At 38.4% G+C, this 16,541-nt stretch overlaps 1 protein-coding gene across 2 annotated transcripts in view; it reads left to right on the top strand.

Moving 5' to 3' along the window:
• LOC121441029 (amine oxidase [flavin-containing] B) overlaps positions 1 to 16,541 on the top strand; it is a 105,667-nt gene that overhangs the window by 47,610 nt on the left and 41,516 nt on the right. For both annotated transcript variants that reach the window (XM_041642171.1, XM_041642170.1), the window contains exons 2-3: positions 2,619 to 2,713; positions 4,140 to 4,277. In XM_041642171.1, coding sequence (XP_041498105.1) covers positions 2,619 to 2,713; positions 4,140 to 4,277 — 233 coding nt within the window. The remainder of the gene's footprint in view (positions 1 to 2,618; positions 2,714 to 4,139; positions 4,278 to 16,541) is intronic.

Genomic DNA, 16,541 nt, shown 5'->3' with positions numbered 1-16,541 from the left:
CAATGATGCCCTAAGCCATCCTCATTTGTTCCAGTTAAATCAATTTTTGCATTTTTAATTTTCCCTTTTTGTCAGCTGATGCCTAACAGATGTTTCAAATGTTCCCTCAAGCATCCTGAACATAAATTTAAAAAAGGGGATTTCAAAAAAACATACTTACATATTGCTTAATAATGTTTTTGTCATTTTTGTGCATAATTATAATGTAAAAAAGGTAGAGCGAGCTCGATTTCATGGTTTGTTTTAATAACTGTATGCTTCTCGTCAGATACTATTGAGCAGCTGTATTCATTAAAAGACAGGGGTACCCTTTGTGGATTCGCATATGCGAGTGTCTGGGAGTTGGGCTGTATTTCCTTCCTGGTTCTTTTGTTTAAAGAACATGCTGCTGAGCTCTACATGAACTTGCTGGTAACTGCTGCTGTTATGGCTGTGTGTTTGATATCTTGGAGTGATGATTGATAAGAAAAAGGTCCTCAGATTGTCTGCAATTTTGAATTTTAGTAAAAAAATGGTTATAGTTATTTCCTGTTATGGGGGTGAAATTGAGAAACTGGAGTTAAAACTTCAAGCCCTGCATTCCTAAAACTGAGTCCTGAGATGCTTCTGTGCTACAAGTGTGACTGCTCACAGTGTGGACTCTGGGAGCTTGCTCTGCCACCCACCGGAAGCATGAGCCTGCCTCTGGGGAAAGGGATGGAAAGAGACATTACATCAAACAATGAAATGTTGATCCAATCCCTCTGGAAAATGGGTTTCCTTTGTGAAAATCACCCTTTGGCTCATTATGCTTCTGCACTCAGACTCAGATTATGTCCAATGGATTCTTACCAGCCCACAACAGTCAAGTGTGTCTTCAAAACACATTGGTCTTGATAAAGTGAAAAAGATTCTTAGAAGTGGGGATTCTCACTGTAGTGCACATTGAGAGACGTCACCAGAGATGAGACTGACCTTGAGTCAGACACAGATGCTGGAAAGGAACTGCTTTTTCACTTACTTTCAATGTAGGCCCAGGCAGAAAAAGAGGCTAACAAGCCGGGTGGTGGTGTACACCTTTAGTCCCAGCACTCGGGAGGCAGAGGCAGGCAGATCTCAGTGAGTTCAAGGCCAGCCTGGTCTACAAGAGCTAGTTCCAGGACAGCAAGTACTGTTACACAGAGAAACCCTGTCTCGAAAAAAAAAAATACAAAAACAACAACAACAACAAAGAGGCTATCAAAGAACTTTAGCCCACTAGCCTGTTGGAATGCATTTATTAAAACAATGTACTATAAGTCTCCCTTTTTTCTTTTTAATGCAACTGGAGATGGAACCTAGTGTTTCACATGAGCTAGAAAAGTACATCAATACTAAACTACACTCCCAGCATGAATTGATACAAGGAAACAAGACCATAGTTTACTGGTAGGGAGCATTAGGTGTGCTGTGGTAGTGGGGCCTAACATCATGTAGTCATTGTTTATGAAAGAGGAACTGTTTCATGTATCTGTGAGGTACAGTAGCATTTTGGCATTTCTTTGATTTTGTTTGGTTTTGTGAAGCAAGAAGTAAATTCATTTTACTGTAAGAGCATCTGTTCTTGGGGTCAGCTCTTGCTGTATTCTGGGAGTGCTTGTATTTCATATTTTTATATTTGGCAGTGCTATGGAGAGAAACCTTGGGTTTCCCAGATGCTAAGCAAATGACCTACTTTTGAATCACAGCTATAGCCCGAGTGGTTTTAAAGACATGGGACCTTGTTTGTTTTCTACTGAGAGACAGAATAGGGGTGGATTCAGGCAGGAGGGTGACTGGAGAGGAGCTGGGAGGAGTAGAGTGAGATGAAAACATATCAGGATATATTATGTGAGAAAAAAATCTATTTTCAATATGAGAGAAAAATGTTCCTTTCAAAAGTCACCTCACACACAAAAATGAGTGCAGGGATTTCCAAGCTGTGTCTGGGATGCATTAGACAAACGACTATACACGGGCACTCAAGAAATAATTTTGACTAAATGAACAATTAAAGTACATGGATGGAGCCATTTCATCCTTGATCAGGCCTGATCAACCATATCTGAGCTGGTGTATCTGAGCAGTGATCAGGCATATCTGAAATTAAGATGTATATAGGGTCAGTTTTTATGACCTTAGCTTTGAAATATTTTGTGAACTTTCAAAAGTCCAATTTCCCAGTAAAGCCTAGGTCCACTCATGACTGCTGAAGGCTTGTTCTCTCCCACATTGTTGCTTCTCAGACTCAAACTGAAAATGGAGTATGTGGCTAGCATTGGACCTTTTTGGTTCCAGCATATGAATGTTCTTGATTGTGCTCCTGCATTAGGTTGTCTGACTTATAATTTAGTTGTTAAAATAGGGATATTATTGGCATAGTGTCATGGAATGTTTATTCAGATAGTCACTGCTAATGAAGCATATTTTATTCTTTCTAAAAGTATCATGTGGTTTCATAGATGGAGACTGGAGGCCACTACAGAGAATTCCATCTATGCCTTAAGTTGTATAGTAGAGCTTGTGTGATTGTGACTGTTCTTGTTGGCCAGTAGCATGTGGCATGTGTCTGCATTCCTGTAGCAGATTTCTTCATAATGTTTTCTTATACATTTCTCCAGGTATGGCAGCAGCCAAACTTCTGCATGACTCTGGCCTCAGTGTGGTGGTTCTGGAAGCACGGGATCGTGTGGGAGGCAGGACTTACACAATTAGGGTAAGACACTAAGAATCGGAATGAGAAACATGGTCTGAAGCATGAGTTGTGGTTTTTCTTTTTCTTTCCTTCTTTTTGGTTTCTGAGACAGGGTTTCTCTGTGTAATAGTCCAGGCTGTCCTGAAACTCGCTTTGTAGACTAGGCTAGCCTCTAATTCACTGAGATCTGCCTTCCCTTGCCTCCCAAGTGCTGGAATTAAAGGTTTGTACCACCACTGCCCACCCCTGAATTGTGTTTTTAGACTTTTGTATTCCCTGAAAGTCTTTGTTACTGACTTTATAAGAGGGGATAACATGACTCCAAAATTTTCCTTATGCCTCTCTTTTTCTTTACCATCATCATCATCATGAGTGCTAAGAATCTTCCATCCAGGAACTTGCACATGCTAAGCACATGAGTTGCCCAAACTTCTCTGAATTTACTTCTCTTTCAACTCTTTCTTCCTTCTCTCTGTTTATACAAACTAAATTCAGGGATGCATGGGGAGTCTCATTTCAGTTACTTATTCATTTATCTATTTTCATTTATTTTGTTTTTAAACATCAAATCATAATTATGCTACATTTATGGAGTACAACATGATACATATACAATGTGGGTGATTAAATCAAGCTTATTAACCGTTATCTCACACACTCGACATTTTTTGTGACAACATACTTGAAATCTACTCTTAGGTTTTTTGAATATATACATCACAGCTCAAAACTTATTCCTCTTATCTTGCTGAAGCTTGTATGCTTTGGCCAGTCACTCCTCATTCCCTCTCTCCCTAACATTCACACCCTTGAAACCTCTAGTACACACCATAGTATTCTTTACTTTTAGGAGTTTAACTCTTTTTGGATTCCACATATAAGTAAGATTATGTGACACTTCCCTTTCTCTGATTTATTTCACTTAGCATAATGTTCAGCAGATGCATGTTTGTTGTGCTAAATGACAGAATTTTCCTCTTTGTAAAATGTGGATAGTGTTCCGTTGTGTGTATCTATAGTATGTTTTATTTGTCCATAGAGAATAATATTCTTTTTATTGTGACAAACGACTCCTTTGGGGGAGCAGGGACTAGACAGCAAATGATGAAATCAATACAGACAAGTCATGCCACTACTCATGTCACTGACTCATAAGTTTCCAGTTTGACTGAGGTGTAGTCAGAGATATTGGGCTGTATTGTGAGTGATGGGTTCTGATGTGCCTTGCCTTTTCAGTGGTCAATTTTCTTTTAAATTAAAGATTGATTTAATAATTAAGTCATGTAATTCAGGAAAAGAAGAGTTGAGAACAGAACTCAGTTTTCCACAGATGCAGCTCAAACGGATCTATAACCTCTTTGATGTTAATTGCTTGTTTCAGAAATGTTTATTTTAGAAATGTTGTTTCAAACAGTCATCTTTGTTTTTTTTCCCCATGAAACAACAGAATAAAAATGTTAAATATGTGGACCTTGGAGGATCTTATGTTGGACCAACACAGAATCGTATCCTACGGTTGGCCAAGGAGCTTGGATTGGAGACCTATAAAGTGAATGAAGTTGAACGTCTGATCCACCATGTGAAGGTAAGCCTAAAACAGGCACGGAAGGTTTTCAGCCCCTCTCAGAATACATTCATTATGATCAAAGATAAATTGGGTGGCAATTCTAAATCTAGTTAGGAAAGCTGTTGACAAAATCGTACTTCCATTTAGTAAACTATATTACAAATTCAGTAGAAAAATATTTATGATTCGCTTATTAAGTATCTCTATTTAAATACCTGTGGCACTTGCATGTTATGTAAAAATCTATTTATAGTTTTCAAATGTTTCCCTAGACTTTCTATTACAAACACTGTTTCTATTACAAACTTCTCAGATATTTTGATATGTTTGGCATTGTATCCTACATGTCAGTTAAAGTTATTCTTCTCTAGAAATTGATGTAAAAGTGGCTTGATAATCAAAGCACACCCATGTCATGGACTCTCCATTGACTCCCCTCCCAAGATTTACTTGAATATGTTGTGTCTCTCTTTCTGTACTAGGATCATTTGTGACTCATTGTCTCCTCCTCCAAAGCTATACTTATTCACCTCTCATGGCCTACAGGTCTCTTCTTTTTCCCTGTGCTAGTCAGGGTTAACATTTACCTCATCTATTAATTTCCTTGAGTTCATCAGAGAATCTGTGTAGCACACATTGCCAAGGGTTTGAGGAATGGACCACTTTTGAAAAACAGAAACTCTGGCAGACAAAAGAGTCTCTGAGGATTTCTCACTGACCACACCTTTTTGTGGATTCTGGTTCTCCCTTAAGGACTCCTTCTGTCTCACACCTCCCTATTCCCCCATTTTTCCATAATCCTCACTTTACTCCAGAAGCCATTGATAATTTAGGCTAAGCAAAGAGCCATCTATTCTAGGCATCACTGTGGAGTCCCACCACAGAAGAACTACTAGAAGGTTTTATTTATAGTCTCTTTATTTAAGATGGTCTAATTATGTAGCCAAGCCTTGACCTAGTCTCAAAGCCTGTCTGTTTCTTCCTCTAGAGTGTTGAGATTAAAATTGTGAGCCACTCCAACTGCTCTGATAGAGTTTTTTTTATTTCATTTCTCTTTTCTTCAGTTGCTCCCAGAGGTGGAAGGAAGCCATAGAAACTTATTGCCACAGGAAAACATTACTCCCTCAGAAAAAATGGAAGAAAGAGGAGCTAAGAGAGTAGCTTGAAGTAGATCATATGCTAAGCATGCATGATAGTATGTTTGTAAGCATATGCTTAACATGTATGAGAGTCTAGGTTTGTGGGAACATGCTAAGCATTTATGAAGCTCTAGGTGCAAGAACACTAGCTAAGCTTGTATGAGCAGGCCCTAGCTTTGGTTCCCATGACCATCCAAAGTTAAATCAAAACAACAAAATAAAAAAACTACTAATAGTTTTGATTTGTATAACAATTTAATGGCCTTACATTTGTGTGATATGATTAAGAAGCACAAGTAGCAAACCAGACATTATAAATCATTTAGTAATATAGATATGAAGCAGCTATTTGATTTGGCATAATGGAGTATAAAATGATTATCCTTCAAAAGACCTTGTTTTCTAAGCCTTTTCTTTTTTATCAATATGAAAGAGTCACGGAAAGGCGGCATGGTGATAGTGTGACTTGCTTACCAAGGCTGTCCTCAGTAAACTTTCTGTGTTAGCTTCTTTGATTTTTAAATGTGTTGTCAAATTGACCATTAAAAAAAAAATGTCTTCCTTATTCTGCCTACATGACTTGCAGAAACTGAGTGACTGCAGCATCAAGATCTAGTAGGTTTCTGCAGACAAAGGAGAGGATTGCAGTGCACACTGGCTGTTGTCTTTGCACTTTCCAGGTGCTCCTGCCTCTGCGCTGTGTCTAGGAGGCTTTGTGTCATGCTGCCAATCTTACAGCTGTAAGATTCTTTCTTGTTTAAGAAAGAATGCTTCCAGTTATCAACAGTGGACATGATGTTGCCCTTAAATCATTTTATTTTACAGTGGATGCCGAATGTGCGTCCTTTTTACACTATTCTATTAACCTGTGCTCAGTTAAGAACACATAAATAATGAAGCAGTGTCCGTGACTTAATACAGGGTGAATATATATGCCAATGTACTGTTTATAAAATTTAAAGTGATTGTTGATGTTTTTTGTTATTGCACAAGTAAGGCATGCCTGCTGTAAGAAATAGTTAGACAATATGAGTAGAGGAAAACACTTTACAAAGAAATCCTCCATTATCTTTTCTTGAAAATAAAATCACTCTCAAATATTCTATGGCTTCCTCAATTTTCATAGTCCAGGACTGCTGCTGTCTGACCTCTGCTGGAGGAAATGGGAAATATCTGTGAATTTTATAAAGTCACATGCATGTACATAAATTTATGCTTGGTATAACAATTTTATCTCTAATTAATTCTCACTAGTGTGAGCAAAACTGAGCCAACAATGACACTGGAGGTCTGCAATGCAGATGATGTGGTACACTGGGCTCTCAGTGGCTATGTCCAGTGAAGGCTTTCATGCTAAGAAAATAACGAAGTCATTGGTCCCAAACTAAAACTTCTTCCCTACTTTGCACCATTCTTGTACTTGGCCATGTGACACGTTTCATATTTTTAACCTATAAAAAGTTTCTGATTGACTTGTCTATTTCTGAGATTCTTACCAGCACTTGATCTCCTCCTACATGCCAACCAGTGGTTCAGAATCCAATCTCTTCTCTTAGGAAAGGCAACTTTGGCAGTTTGAGCATTGGCCTCTATTTCCTACTTTAATAATTATTGCCTCTGAGCACAAACTGCAGTTTATGGAAATATATAATATTTTTCCTTGATTTTTTTTCTGTGGACTTTAATGCATTTCTTAACTAGAATGCTAAGATGGATCTAGTAGTATGCTGTTTGCTGTGTCATCAGATCCTCCTAGTTAGCTTGTCACAGGAATGTTTTCTTTGTTTGTTTTTAATTTCTTGCATGAGTGTTAATGTCAGATTGTTTATGTTCTTGCTGTATCCCTAATAGGGACCCATAACCCCTGGTGTAATGAACAGGTCTATATAGCACCTAGATCCATTCCCTCTAAACTGTGTGTAGCTAAGGATCGGCATTCTTTTAGTGTTACTATCGATCTGTTTTATATTGTCAAAATGTGATTTTGCCAAAGATAGCTTTGTGATGAAAGAAATAATACCAAAGTTACGACATCTAATTATCAGTGAGAAAATTGATCACTTTGGCTCAAATTTATATAATTTACAACATGTTTTTACATACAGTATGCCATAATGAAACCCATTATTTATATAATTAATATATACTAACAAAAATTAATAAAGTTAGTGATGCAGCCATTAGTTTTTAGCAATTATTTTTTAGGAATCCACTTATATTCTGGTGTTACTTTCTTATGGTATCATTCAGAAGATAGCTATCTAGATGGCTTGGATATGACCATTTCCCTTTTAAAAGAAAAAATATAATAAAACACTTTTTATGAAACTGCTGTATTTTGGGCTTTTGCCCCCTCCTCTATCATTGTGTATGTGTTTTCAAGTGCATAAATAGGTGACTGTTTTGTTCGTTGGTTATTGTTCTTCTGAATTCCTACTTTGGAGATTTTGGAGATAATTCTGAGGCTATCAGTAAAGGAAATTTCTGTTTGAGAAGCTTACATGTATATGAGAATTGAAACTAAATATAAGTACACATGGAACCACCTTAGGACTTAAGGCTCATCTAACTAGTTATTGGTTAATGCAAAGGTGTAATGTGACTTAACACTAAAAGCAAAGCTTCATAGTGATACTTATTTCTAGCCTTCCATTATAGAGAGAAAACGAGCAAAAAAAAAAAGGCATTTCAGTCTTGACCTGCTTGCCTGTGGACAGAAGCAAAGTTTATTGTCAAAGTCCTTTTTGTGTTGTTATGGTCAGCCTCAGTTCTGCAGAAGCATGTGACTGAAGAGACATCTCAGTATTGGATTATCCATTTGTTACTGTTAGAACTGCTGTTGCCTAAACAAACTGGGAAGAGGGAACACTTGGCACCACTCCTCAGTCTTGTTGACAACTCTGAAATCCACTACCCGGTGCACCGGGTGGTGGTGACTCCTGCCTTTAATTCCAGCACTTGGGAGGCAGAAGCAGGTGGATATCTGTGAGTTTAAGACCAGCCTGGTCTACAGAGTGAGTTTCATGACAGCCAGGGCTACACAGAGAAACCCTATCTCGAAAAACTTTTTAAAAAAGAAAAAGGAAAGAAAACCTGGTGCATGAAAATCACATAAAAACAACAAGGTCTCCCTCTGCAATAATTCCATTTCAGTGAACTCCCTCAACTGTCTCTTGACATTGGAGTAGAAAATACTGAAAAATAATGTATCCAAATGATAGTTGCATCTAACAAATGAAAATTATTCTGTTATGCAAGATGCCAAAGGAGAAAAGCAATTAATAGTCCTATCTAGCTGCAATGTCTATGAACCACAACAATGATGGTAATAGGATCTCTGCTAAGTCCATGGGGTCAGCAGCCAAGAATAATGGCTAAGTTTACAGTATTAGTCATTCATTCCCTATGGACACGGCCTTAAATCCAATTAGACAGCTGTTGCTTACCTTCAGAATATAAGTGCCATTATAATGACCGCCATGTTCCTAAACCACTATAATTTCTAAGTGCATTCTAAACACTAATCCTTATGCCCACCAATACGTTTAGCTCTCTCCCCTTATCAAAGAAGTTACGTTTTGCAACAGGTGAAGATCACTGCAGAAACCTCAAACTGGTAAAAATGCAGAGATCAGCTAGCTGGGGGAGCCCAGGCTCAATAGATATATCTACAGCACAATTCTACTTACAGCTCAAGAAACATCATGGAAGAGGGGTGGAAAGATAAGATTCGGGCGACCAGGATGTCTGCCTTGAGATATAGAGAAGCTGTAGCCATGAAATCTCAACCGTATGATTGTCTAAAGGAGGTCTGAAAAGTGACAGTACCGATGGGCATGCTAATGTGGTCGGGGGAAATCTGGCAACTAGATGGAGAGCTACAGGCAGGGAAAGCCTGCTGAGAAGGGAGAAGCAGTCTTCTCTAGGGATAATCCTTGGTAGGCTGTCAAATCCCAATCAAGGCCTTCCTTCAAACTTCCCATGAGAACACTAGTTCATACTCTTTGAAAATTGATGGTGAAGTAATTTTAAGGTTCCTAAACTTGGCTGTTTGGCCTCTAAAGCTATTCCTCTGCCAAGAGCAAGTGCACTAGCAAGTTAAGCAGATAATCCCTACCAATCTTTTCAGCAGTTTCTGTGAGAACTTCAAGTAGCAAAGTATGGTCTGTTTTTCAAATTAGCCTAGCAACAGTTTTCTTTTTCATCCTCACTTTTGTTTGTATATTTTGATTGGAAACAAGTTCTCATTATGCATCACAGACTGACCTCAAACTCCCATCTTCCTGCCTCAAGCACCTGGGCTGTTGGGGTTATAGGCAAGGGCCACCAGATCCACCTTCCAGCAACAGTTCTCCCAGGGTTTTGCTGCTTTCTCTGCCTTTTAATCCAGTGGCCCCTGGTTTCTGGCTGTTTGAAAGTTTTGCCCTAGCAGTGCTCTATTTCAAAATATTACCAATTGTGACAGGCAGAGAAGGGAGGACAGACGGGAAAGAGGAGGGGAGAAGGGAAGGGGGCAGAGAACTTGAAGGAACAGGATAGTCGAGATGAAGGAAGGAAAGAGATATTTCGATTGAGGGAGCCATTATGGGGCTACCAAGAAACCTGACACTAGAGAAATTCCCAGGAATCCACAAGGATGACACCAGTTAAGACCCTAAGCAATGGAGGAGAGGACACCTGAACTGGTCTTGCCCTGTAGTCAGATTGATGAATATGTTAAATGTCACCATAGAACCTTCATCCAGCAACTGATGGAAACAGAGGCAGACACCTGCAGTGGAGCACTGGGTTGAGCTCCCAAAATCCAGTTCAAGAGTGGGAAGAGGGACAATATAAGCAAAGAGGTCAAGACCATGATGGGTTCAACCACAGAAACAGTCTACCTGAGCTAATGGGAGTTCATCAACTCCAGCCAGACAGGGAAGGAACCAGCATAGAACCAAATTAGACCCTCTGAATGTGGGTGACAGTTGTATAACTGGGGCAGATTGTGGGACCACTGGCAGTGGCACCAGGATTTATCCCGACTGTATGTACTGGCTTTTTGGGAACCCATCCTCTTTGGATGGATACCTTGCTCAGCCTAGATATAGTACAGAGGGCCTTGAACCTTCCCCAAAGCGATATGCCTTACCCTCTCTGAGGATTGGTTTTGGGGTGAGGTGATAAATGGATGGAATGGGAAGAGAGGAGGGAGTGAGAACTGGAATTGGTTTGCTAAATGAAAAAACATTGCTTGTTTTCTTTAAAAAAACAAAATAAGGGAAAAAAAACAAAATATGATTTTTTATTACCAATTTATGATTCAAAGTTGGCTCCAGGAAAAGCTCAACTGTGGTGAGATTGGTGTTACTACATTCAATAAACTTAAATATGAAGAAAGACAATAATTGACTATTGTAACCCAGAACATAACTGGCATTAAAAGCCTTAATACTGTTTAAAAATTGTATGGTTAACAGTCAGAAAAACAGGAAGGTGAGGAGAAAAATGCCTTTAATCCTTCATAGGAGGATATCCATGTATACCAATGCTGAACTTGTACTTCATATAAACAAACCCTGAACTCTCTCTGTGAATTTCATCATCTTTTTATTTAATCCTTCTGTGGCAATTACAAAATATGTATTTAGGCTCATGCCTTCCTTTGGTTTAGTTCAGTTTTTGTCTCTTCCTTTAAGTTTAAATGCTTGTATGTCATTTAATGTTGTAACCTTAAATGGAATTTAATTCTCAAGTTAATTATGTGTCCTTTCTTTCCTGCCTTCTTCCTTTCTTCATTTTATGTTTCATTTCTCTCTCTCAATAACCCATTTGTCTATCTTGATATAGCAATCATCTATCTATTCCCTTACCCATATTTCTATTTTGTGGAGACTTGTAAAAAGGCCTACAGTGCCATACACTGAATTGTACAGTGTTTTTCAAACATAAATTTTGTTATATGAGGGGATATGTTCCTTTCTTTTTGTATCATTCATTTTTTACAAAGACCTCCTGTCATGTTTATTTTTAAAAATATATTAGACACACGGGCATTAGTGAGCTCAAGACTTGTGAAAAGAAGTTGGGCTCCTGTTTCCAGCTGAGCTTTGTGCCTCTCTACTGTTTAGACAGTAGCCTCCTGGGTTACATTGTCATTAACAATAACCAAGCTACTTCTAACCAGACTTAGTGCTTACAAAATCTAGATCCCAAAGCATCTGCTTGAAAGCAGAATCCCAAAGGCTCTTTCTTATCTTAGTATTACTAAACTACAGATTTTTCCCAATCTCTCTCTCTCATGTGTTTTCTCCCCCTGACATTGTCACCATCATTAATTACTACAAATGAACTTCTCTGTCACCTTGCTATGTTATTTGCACTTTGTACCATTATTTTTCCATCTGAAAAGATAAAATACTACTAGGTTTTAAAGAGAATGCATTTTGAGAGAAAACACTCAGTAATACTGTCACAACCAAAGCTACTGTGATACCCTGAAGATTTTATGAACATTTTAATATGTAGGACAATTTGGTTTTCTTTGAAAAATTCACTTTTAAAATATTTATTTTCTAAATGTGTGTGCATGTGTGTGCACATGCATGTGAATGCAGATGTCCATAGACTCCAGAAGAGGACATCAAATCCTCCAGAGTTACCAGTGGTTGTCAGCTGCCTACTTAAGATGTTGAAAACTAAACTACTCTGAGAGAGCAATGTGTTATCTTAACTTCTGAGTCATCGATCCAGCCTGGAAAACACACTTTTCTAATTCTTGACATCAAGTATGAGACACCAGGTAGAACCAAGATTTTCAAATTCCTTTTGGAAGTAAAACAGGCCCTAAAAATATTTTTGTAAGCTTCTTGTACGCTGAACTGGGGGCTGACGCTTTAAATTCAGTCTTCCTTCCTCTGTTTGTTTCTTGAGCTAAGAGTAGTCTGGGAGATCAGCATTTGGCTGCAGGCAAACTCACATGCCCAGGCTAAAGTAATCATAGAAAATAAACAAAATGCCCCTTTCTGGTTCTGCTTAACTTCTAAAATTCTTTCCATTTTGATCTAATTTCTTTAGATTAGAATAGAATTTGGTTATGATTAGCTAAGTTGCAAACCTTTCCTGAGGTTGCCAGGGCCAGTCATTGCCAATATTCTTATTCTTATGGAACTGAGTTCAGGGTACCGAAATACATTCATTTCGCTTTCTTTTTGTCATATATATAATTTGAAATCTCATTTCAAATAGCTCAAAACTGTCTTGTCCAGTCTAAATAAAATATATTCACATAAGCAATTTCAAGTTTCCTAGAAGTCACAATAACAGATGAAAAATAAAGATCAAGTAGATTTTAATAATACATTTTACATGGGGCTGGAGAGGTAGTTTAGTGGTTAAGAGCACTGGCTGCTCTTCCAGAGGACCCAGGTTAGATTTTCTGCCCCTACCTGGTGGCTCACAGCTATCTGTAACTCTCTTTCCATGGGATCTGAATCATTCTTCTGTTGTCTGTCAACACCAGGCAAGAGTGTGGTAGAAAGACATAAATGAAGGCAAAACACCAGTACACATACAATTTTCATGTTTTTTTTTAATTTTTGATATACACCTACAACATTTCTCCCTTCCCTTTACTTCCTTCAAACCCTCCCATAAGTCATTCCTACTCTCCATCAAACTCATGGTCTCTTTTTCACTAACTGTTATTGTACTAAGTATTAAAAATAATAATATATCATATTGCATCCAATATATCTAAAATCTATCTTCTCAACCTTTTAATGTAATCAATATAAATCATCATTAATGCTACATTTTGTATTCTATTTTGTAACAACCTTTGTAAAAACCAATGTTTAGTATAATATATAATATGTACTATTTGAATCAATCACACACCACATGCTCATCATGTGTCTAGTGGCTACCGAATTAGAAAACTGATGCCTTAAGGGTTTAGTGTAATCCACTTTTTAAAAAATTTTTTTTTCAAGACACGGTTTCTCTGTAACTTTGGGGCCTGTCCTGGAACTAGCTCGTGTAGACCAGTCTGGCCTCGAACTCACAGAGATCCATCTGCCTCTGCTTCCCAAGTGTTGGGATTAAAGGCGTGTGACACTACTGCCTGGCCCATGTATTTTTTAAAAAACATTCCTAATCCATCTTTAAAAATTAAAGCATCACTATAAATCTTAGTTCTCACAACATAGGTCTTATATTACATCACAAATTATTTATGCTGTAGCTGCAAACATCTGGCATCACAATGAAGTCGGAAGTAAATTGAAATGAAATTCCTTGTATTCCTGTTGCTTCCTAAGGGCAGATTAGAATCCATTCACTTTGAGAATACTCTCCTGTATGTATAGGTTATGGCATGTCCCTATGACTTTGGTGCATATAAGTTGGAACTTAATGAAGGTGAAGTAACCAGAAAGACAGCTGTAAATGAAGGTATTGACTGGTTCCCCAAACCTTGAAGGACTCAAGAAATTGAAGAGAAAACTTTTATAATGAGCAAAAATAGCTTTCACATAGGGCCAATATCTTAATGTGTGTGATAGTTTGTTCCTGACTGTGACCAACTCAGGATAAAAGATAAGGTAGATATAAATATTGTAACTGTAATTCTTGCTTAATAACTGTTTTGTTATATGTAATTTTGCTATGTTAAAGTTAAAGCCTTTCCTTTTTGTTTAAACAGAAAAAGGGGAAATGATGGAGGAAGGTCATTGGTTAAAAAAATAAAGAAACTGCTTGGCTGGCCCTCATAGGTTAAAACATAGGTGGGAGGAGTAAACAGAACAGAATGCTGGGAGGAAGAGGAAGTGAGGTAAGACGCCTCAGAGAGAGACGCCATGCTCCCATCTCCAGGGCAGACACGACAGCTCTGCTCTCTGAGACACACGCGATGAAGCTCCGACCCAGGATGAACATAGGCTAGAATCTTCCTGGTAAGACAGGTGCTCACTAAGACCGGTGCTCACAGATTTTTAGAGATGGGTTGATCGGGATATCAGGATTAGCCAGTAAGGGCTAGAGCTAAAGGGCCAAGCAGTGTTTAAAAGAATACCATTTCCGTGTAATTATTTTGGAGCATAAGCTAGCCATGTGGGCAGCCGGGGTGCTGGGGATGCAGCCCCGCCGCTCTTATCACTACAACAAGTGCTCATGAAAACCAGAAAAGAGTGTTGGATCTACCAGAGCTGGAGTTCTAGACAGTTGTGAGTCACCCAATGTTGATGCTGAAAACCAAACTTTGGTCCTTTGTGCGATCAGCACGTGTTCTTAAAGGCTGATCCAAATCTCTGGCCACTCTTTGTTCATCTTAAACACAGAGTTTTACTAAATAACCCAGGATGGCATTTAATTGGATATGTAGCCCATAGTGGTCCCAGATTTATAATCTCTTGACTCATCCTACAAGTGTTGAGATTAAGGTGTGCAGCACCATGCCCAGCTTCACTCTGCCTCCTTGTGTGCCGGTATATTCCCATCTCCTGGATTTGAACTCTGAGGCTGAGTAAAGGAGGCTGTCCAGTCTTGGTCCTATGGAGAAGGATATGACAGTCCCATGTCCCCTTCACTTTGAATCTGGGAGGACTCTGTTACTGCTAGAAAGTCCTGACAAAAGTCATACTGTTTCAATTTGGGCACAAGCCTTAGGAAAGTGGAAGATTCCACTTCTCTCTAGAATACTCACTCTTAGAGCTTTGAATTATATAGATCATGAGAAAAATCCAAATAGTCTGAAGGTGCCAAGCTAGGGAGGCTTCCTAATTATCTTTTCCAATTGAATACAGCCTTTGAGTTTTCACTATCATGGTACTAGAGTCAGGAATGAAGCTATCCTGTATGCCCAAGCTGAGCCAGCCTTCAAAAGACTCTAGCCACACCACTATCTGACACAGCTTCATGAGCAACAACCAGACAGCTGTGTCCAGTTAACCCACATAGAAACTGGGAGATATAATTAAATTGAGGTTGTAAAGCCAGTTAATTGTGGAGTTGTTTCTCTAAGCAGAAATGGATTACCCCAATGCACTTGTTACTTCCTCTACTTGGAAAGGTTTTCCCTGGTGATCCTAAGGAGGAGCCTCTTCTAGCTTAGCTTGTATTTTGTATCTTCAAGTTATCCCTTGACAATATATATTATATATAAAGTTCCACCACAGGTTCAGGTGTTGAAGGCTTGACACCAAATTGATGATACTATTTTGATAGGTAGTGGAAAACTTAGGAGGTGGAGTCTAGGGGAAGGAAGCAATTCTCTAGGGGTATACTATAGAAAGAGAAACTTTGCCATCCTACCCCCACTTCTTGGACAACAGAGGATGAACAGTTTTCTTTTATAATGATGCTCTGCCTCAGCACAGACCAAGAAGCAATGGAGTCAGCCATGGACAAAAACCTCTTAAACTGTGAGACAAAACCGTCTTTCCACCTTCAGTTTCTGGTGTTTGCCACAATGACAAAAAAACTGACTAACATGTCTTTTCTGCTTTATTGTTTTGTCATTATGTGGCATTTTAAAAAACTTGAAATAGGGACCAGGAAAGATGGCTCCATTATTAATAGTGATCTCAACAGTTGCAGAGGACTTGGTTAGGTTCTGGGTCATAACTACCTGTATTTCTAGTTTCAAGGGATCTCTCTCCCTCTTCTGGCTTCTATGGGCACTGCAAGCACATGGAGCATGCACATAAATAAAAAAGTAGATGAGGCTAAAAACAGAAAAAACTGAAGATAAATATATGTGTGTATATACATACATATAAATGTATACACATGTGTATATACATATAAATATATTTGTGTATACACACACACATATATACACACATACACACACACACCTACATAAATACACATATTTGTCTCTCATCTGCTCTCTCTTGGTACAAGTTCCAGTAGGCAAGAACCAAAATTTAAAAATATGTGTGTTTCCACATAAATATTTCTCTCTTTTAAAGAAAAATATTAATTTATATTTGTCTAGAGGGATGTATATATGTATATATTTGTGTACATGCCACAGTATGTATGTGGAGATAAGAGGTTGTTGTGGAAGTCAGTTCTTTCTATCCATCATTGGCCCCCCGGGAATCAAACTTAGGTCACCAGGCCTAATAAGCAAGTGCCTTTACCCACTAAACTTAAC

This window comes from Microtus oregoni, unplaced genomic scaffold (genome assembly GCF_018167655.1).
Source record: "Microtus oregoni isolate MIOR12 unplaced genomic scaffold, Mior012 000073F_000, whole genome shotgun sequence".
In the NCBI taxonomy this organism is placed as follows: domain Eukaryota; kingdom Metazoa; phylum Chordata; class Mammalia; order Rodentia; family Cricetidae; genus Microtus; species Microtus oregoni.
This window is presented reverse-complemented; position numbering and strand designations above follow the sequence as displayed.